Source organism: Glycine soja, chromosome 11 (genome assembly GCF_004193775.1).
Source record: "Glycine soja cultivar W05 chromosome 11, ASM419377v2, whole genome shotgun sequence".
NCBI lineage: Eukaryota > Viridiplantae > Streptophyta > Magnoliopsida > Fabales > Fabaceae > Glycine > Glycine soja.
The window spans coordinates 3,183,199-3,189,819 of record NC_041012.1 but is presented as its reverse complement, the minus strand read 5'-3'; the positions used below and the strand labels follow the sequence as shown (position 1 = coordinate 3,189,819).

Here is a 6,621-nt window from a genome sequence, read left to right as displayed (position 1 = left end):
TATATTAAAAATAAATTTATTTATATAATACAGCATATTTTATTATATATTTGAAACGTTCCTCACATTGTACTGAAAGTCAAATCTACAGCACTTTTTATTAATAGTATCTGAACAAATAACATGATCACAGTTAGTATTATTAACCAGAGTCATTTTATACTCTTCTTTTAATACTTTATAAAAAAAAGTATTAAATAAAAATGAATATATTCTATATATATATTTTAAAATACTGTGAAAAAGATAAAAATTAAGTTGGATAATAGATACTTTTTTATCCATGAAATATAAGTAATAAGGAGAGTTTATATCCTTAATATTTAGTTGGGTAATTGATGTCTATCTTATAGAAATCTATGAGTTGAATAATATTTGTAGTAATTAAGGATCGCGTAGTAGGCACGCTCCGGGAATAGAAGTGACGATAACTTGCAACCTATTATTTTTGGAATAAGAAAGTGCATTAAAGATTGATATTCTCACCCAATTATTAAACTTTGTCTCCTTCCCTCTCTCTTCTCTCTTTCTCCTTCTGCTTCCTTTTCTTTCCCTGCACTCCATCCACCGCCGCTCCTCCTCTTTATCGATTCAACACAACACAAGCTTTCTCTCCCTCCATCCATATATGTTATATTTATATACAGACGCATACCACACTTCCCTTAAAATAACCATAAACAAAAGAGAACTCCTTCCTATTTATTAATATCCAGCTATATCAACACCCAAAAAATAAACTAGTATATATTCGTTTTTTTTTCTTTGAATAAAAATTGAACAGTACCTCTCTCTTCCTTTGATGTGTCTATGGCTGGTTTGGATTTAAGCACGGCTTCACCCTTCGTCCAAAGTCTCCACAGACCAGACTTCAACCAACAACACGATTCCGGAGAAGACGCCAAACAATCAGCAGAAGATGGGCCACATCACCAGGGCGATGTGGTGGGGCGGCGCCCGCGGGGGCGTCCGGCGGGGTCCAAGAACAAGCCGAAGCCGCCGGTCATCATAACGCGGGAGAGCGCCAACACGCTCCGCGCCCACATCCTCGAAGTCGCCAACGGCTGCGACGTCTTCGAAAGCGTAGCCAGCTACGCACGCCGCCGCCAGCGCGGGATCTGTATTCTCAGCGGCAGCGGAACGGTTACGAATGTGAGCCTCCGGCAGCCGGCGTCGGCGGGGGCGGTGGTCACGCTTCACGGCAGGTTCGAGATACTGTCCCTGACGGGATCGTTCCTTCCTCCGCCGGCGCCGCCGGGGGCGACGAGTCTCAGCATATACCTCGCCGGAGGACAGGGGCAGGTGGTGGGTGGGAGTGTGGTCGGAGAGTTGATCGCTGCGGGACCGGTGATTGTGATGGCGGCGTCGTTCACGAACGTGGCCTATGAAAGGTTACCGTTGGAGGAAGAAGAAGAACAGGTTGAGATATCTGGTGTTGCTGGTAATAATAGTAACCCCTTTCCTGATCCTTCTTCGGGACTTCCTTTCTTCAATTTGCCAATGAATGTTCAGTTGCCTGTGGATGCCTGGGCGGGAAACTCAACTACACGTTCACCATTTTGATCCACGGAACTAGGTCTTTCAATGCTTAATTTCTTCAAATGAGATCAGCCAATTCATGGAGTTTACATAAATATAAATGATCTGCTTCTTCAATCTTTTTCTTTTCATGTTAAGAAGGATGTCGTTGTTTTACTTGTTCTATTTTAATTACTTTAGTTTTTATTTTGAGATTTTTCTTTATTATGGAGCTATGTATATCAAATGACTTTTAGTATCTTAATTTGTTGTTTCCTTTTTCGTATTAGATATTTGAGCGATTCAGCTCACTTGCACTAGCCTCATGTTACGAACCACAAATATATATGTTCAACATGAAGCAATAACTTTCAGTTCATCTCGCTCGCTAGTTAACCAGCCATTCTGCTATATTTCATATGATCATCAACTTGCTAGTTGGCTTATATTTAAAAATTTCAATACCATCTCCTCAACATAAGTTGTCGGTTTAACGAGTAACAAATTATATCAAAAGATAATTAAATATGTTAATTTGTATTTTGTATATATATAAAAATGCCCAAGTGTTGCTAGGGATTTTTAAAGAAAATAAGGGTGGGCCATTTTCGGCATAGAATTTATTGATTAATTAACGGTGGATATTGAGGTAACTGGCTTGCTATATATAAGAGGAAAGGGTTTTCTTCCTTTCCAGTCTAGAAGAATTTCTAGCCACTTCTGCTAAACAGATCATGCATTTACATGAACTAAAACAGTTTTGCTTGAAGGAATCTTTACGCATGACTACTTCTCTATTATTTGCTTCGGGCGAAATTAGCTAGTCTTCAAAAGTCTTCCTCTGTATCTACCAGTCTTTAACAAGTTTTGATCAACTCAACTTGATTATAGTGTATGCTAATTTATCGTAGCTAGCTCTATCATTATTATATGCATGCATCATATTGTCTTAGTTATCTTTTTTTAGCTATGGAAGTCAAAATGGGTTTCCTTCAATGTTATCAAATTTTAATACGATTTAACTTAATTGAATTTGACTAGTAACTTAATTATGAGAACTTAATTTCAATTGTAAAGCCTTGATGTTAATTTTTGTTTAAGGCAATAATGTGGAGTTCTATAAGTATATAGATATTATAAAGAGAAGTTAGCTAGAGATGATGAATAAGCTTCAGAAAAAGGTAAGATATATTAAATTGATTTTAATATCTGCACAAGAAGATTGATTCATTTTCCTTTCTTTTCTATAATGTATTGTTGAACCTTCAATTTTTCTTATCATCAATTCATATATAGCCAGATTAAACAATGAAACATATTAGAGTAAGTGATAAATAGGAGAAGCGCCAGTTCTGCTGGCATTTACCCTAACCTAAAACTTGGATCATGGATCTTATGGTGATGGTTGATGAAATCACACTCCAAACAACACCAATCTTCAAACTTTTAGGAGGGCAATGGAGAAGCGTTTCAAGTAAACCGTGCTTGAGGGATAGTAATTATAACATCATATTGCCCTCCACATGTTGAAGAGCATACGCATGCTAGTTGTCAAGACTCAAGATGATTATAAATTGTGGGATATTGATTGCATTATAAGCCCTCTTTCCCGGCCTGAATCGCTCTGATCTTACAATTTCTGACCTTGTTTTTTAGTAGCTTGAAGGGGTTAATTAGAAGTACTCCGACTTAATAAAATTATAATATTTATCTATGGTTGGATAAGGTAGCTAGGTTTCCGGCGCCCACAACTTAAATATTGCAAAGATGTTTTATGCCAACATAATCACTAGCTTTAATTATTCTCCACTTCCACTTACTGCATCTCTAATGTAGATGCTTTCTTGCTTAAAATTAAATGATTTGTTTAACAATTTTTTATCATTAGAATAAATAATTTGTGTTATTTTATGTGAGTTGTTTATATAAATAATTATTATTTAATTCATTCTTATAATTATTTTTTAATTACAAAATTAAATGTGTCTTAAGTTAAATATTTATTTTAGTAACTTTTATATTTAATTAAATTTTTGTTTAAAATTTATAAATTTATGTGACAATGACTCACAAATTTTAGATAAATAATTTATTTAAAGAAGCATATAAATATTCATTATATATATTGGCTTGCGTTTCCGATTGAAAAAGTGCTGGCTTTGCGCTCACGAAGTGAAGCCCTACCACGCTTTCTTCAAACAATTCAGTTGTAACGGCGCTTCGTTGTCCTCCCACGATTGCATATGATTCCACCAAGCACTTCGCTTCGAGTATATGCTTCATTGCTTCTAAATTCTAATATATTACCCTAGCAACCAATCTGGGGATAGCTAGAGAACTATACCTTTACCTTCTGTATTACCTTTAGTATAATATTAAAAATGCGGTTGAGTGAGAGAGAGTGATAACCTATAATCTTTTTTTGAACAGCAAATCAGTTATATTTATAAATTGTTAAAGAACATGTGATAGATGCCACAAGCAGTGCCATCAAAAGAACCATATGTTTGCAGGTTTACAAAACCATAGTTCAAACCCATCCAAAAAAAGAAAGTACCCTATCAGTAGCAGTAATAACAGTTACTGACTCCATTACAAAGCTATGGATAGATTTCCATATAGGAATGCATTCATGATCGTTAATTTAATTTATGTTTCAAAATTAAGGAATACGTACATTAGTAAATTTTAATTTTAGTCTTTCAAAAATACATCTAAAAAGTTTAACTCTAAATTACTTTTCTAAAAAAACAAATGAGCCTGTAGGTTAACAAATCTCTCTCTATATATATTTATTGATGGAAACTTAATTAGAATGTAAATATTGATTTAATTCTTAAAATTAATGAAAAAATCTTAGGTGTAAACTTATATATCCTCTTGGAAAGGCATCGTGCATTTTACTACAAATTTCATGGCATTCCCTTCTTTAATTGTATACTTCTGGGAATTTTTGGCTATATATGACACGAGATTCTTAATTTGTCGCAGGTTGCTAACAAGAAAATTTTGTGTGTTACTATTGTAGCTTATATATAGAAGCAATATTTTCTTGACCCTATTGCGTTTCTACTTACTGTACTGAGAGAGAATCGAGAGAAGTGTCGTCGGGGTTTTTTTGGAACAGGAGATGCTCTAAAATACAGTAAGGATATTGGCTCATTAGCTATCCTACGTACTTTCAGCATCTTCACCAATTTACTCCTACAGTTGTGTGTGTATGATATATGGATAACTTGTTCATCAGTAACCGTTTGTAACTGTTGTAGTCTATAAATACACCTAGAGACCATATATACAAGTTGTATAATGATGAGGACCAACTAAAGGTGCTCATTCCATGATTTATTTTCCAATTAGAGGAAAGTCTCCTTTGAAATCAGTACAAGCTAAAAAGTATAGGGTTGCTTGAAGGTGATTGTTGTCGGAATTAATTGCATCAATCAAGTGTGATGAGATTGTTTAATTAACTCTATTTTTACTTGAGATAAGTTAAACAACCGATTTTGGAATAGGTTGTAAATTTTCTTACAATTTCGTTAAATTTGTAGCATTCCTTAAACTTGCTAAAAGCTTTTAATTTGTTAATTCCATTTTTTTCTCAAAATTAAAATAAACCTGCTCAGATCCGAACTTATATATATATATATAGCCGCGATAATTCATAATAGCTGCTTCAATTTTGTCGAGGCTGAAGGGGGAATAGTTAAGTTTTAATTTCTTACTGCAGAATTCAACACCATCAAGTTCAGGCCTCTTCTAATTAGGTTCTGAAAATAGATCAGAATTAATATTTTATTACTATTTCGTATTTAACATCTCTCCACCCAAAAAATCCCTAATTTGCAATGCAGACATTTCATTTTTGCATAATATTCTTGACTTTAAGCAAGTGTGAAAGAAGATTTTGCATCTCCTTCTTTAAGGTAGCTTGATCCGGATTTCTTGCATGTAGGTCAAACTTCCTTATTTTTCAAAGTCTGTGATTTCTTGTAGGTCAAACTAGGATTTTTCAAAGTCTGTCATAGACTATAGCAAAATTCAGCCGCCTCTTAGCAACTGGTTTTTAAGTCGCATTGATGAAATAAATACCGCACTTATATTGATTGACACAGAAATTGATAAGGGAGATAAATTACATTTGATGAATATTTCAATATTTTTTTCGTTATCCAGTGGCGGCCGTTCAGAACTTCCGATTTGCAATTTTTTCTTCTTCTTTTAAACGAATGAAATGAGAAAGTTATTAAATCTCTTAAGTATCCGGAAATAATATATCCCACAAAAACTAATGGCTTTATCTCGAGGGAACATATTCCAGTTTTATGAAAATCTTAATCATAATTAGTAATGTATTATGATAAAGGTTAACGACGAACCCGATAATATATAATATTATAGAAGAGGTATACGACACCTGAAGGGTAGTTGGGAAGAAAGATTCCAGTGTCTGCCAATTAACATAAACAAATTGGCGCAAGTGTGGTTAATAATTAGGTAAGAAAAATAGTTAATTAATAAGGTTTAAATAAAGGAATCAGATTGACTAAGTCGTCTGTGCAATATAATATTTCATCCTAATGCTTACACCCATTTGTTTCTAAGCTGTCAACTTCTTTTATGCATTTCCATATAATAATACCATATAGAGCAGTTGAATTTTATATTTCTTAAACAGTTAAATAATAGTATTTTGTTTGTATTTAATTACATGTATTATATAGTGATTAAACATGACCACGTTTCGAGGATTGTTTATATAAATATGGTTTTGTCGTATATCGGATTAGCGGCCTTGATGGATGAGGCCAAAATAATAATGATGTCAAAGTGTTATAAAGAAGTAACTATGAGTTTATTAATCGAGCATCAAATAAAAAATGGCATGAGAGTAATATTAAATTTAAGTCATGATGAACATTTATGTTTATTTCTATATATGTAGCAACATATGAACATGAAAACTTTATGATGTTATGTTATAACATTCTAGTAATGATGTTGTCGTAACTCCAAAAGGTGCCACAGAATAAGTTGATTACATTGTTTATAATATCCACAAAAAATATGGTTGGAAGTAATCATAAGTATATATGAAATAAT

The 6,621-nt window shown here is 33.6% G+C and overlaps 1 protein-coding gene across 1 annotated transcript; it reads left to right on the top strand.

Annotated features, from left to right (window-relative positions):
* Positions 1–464: 464 nt before the first annotated feature.
* LOC114374879 (AT-hook motif nuclear-localized protein 23-like) lies at positions 465–1,897 on the top strand. Its single transcript, XM_028332595.1, has one exon. The coding sequence runs from the start codon at positions 811–813 to the stop codon at positions 1,561–1,563; it is 753 nt and encodes a 250-aa protein (XP_028188396.1). The 5' UTR covers positions 465–810; the 3' UTR covers positions 1,564–1,897.
* The last annotated feature ends 4,724 nt before the right edge of the window (positions 1,898–6,621 follow it).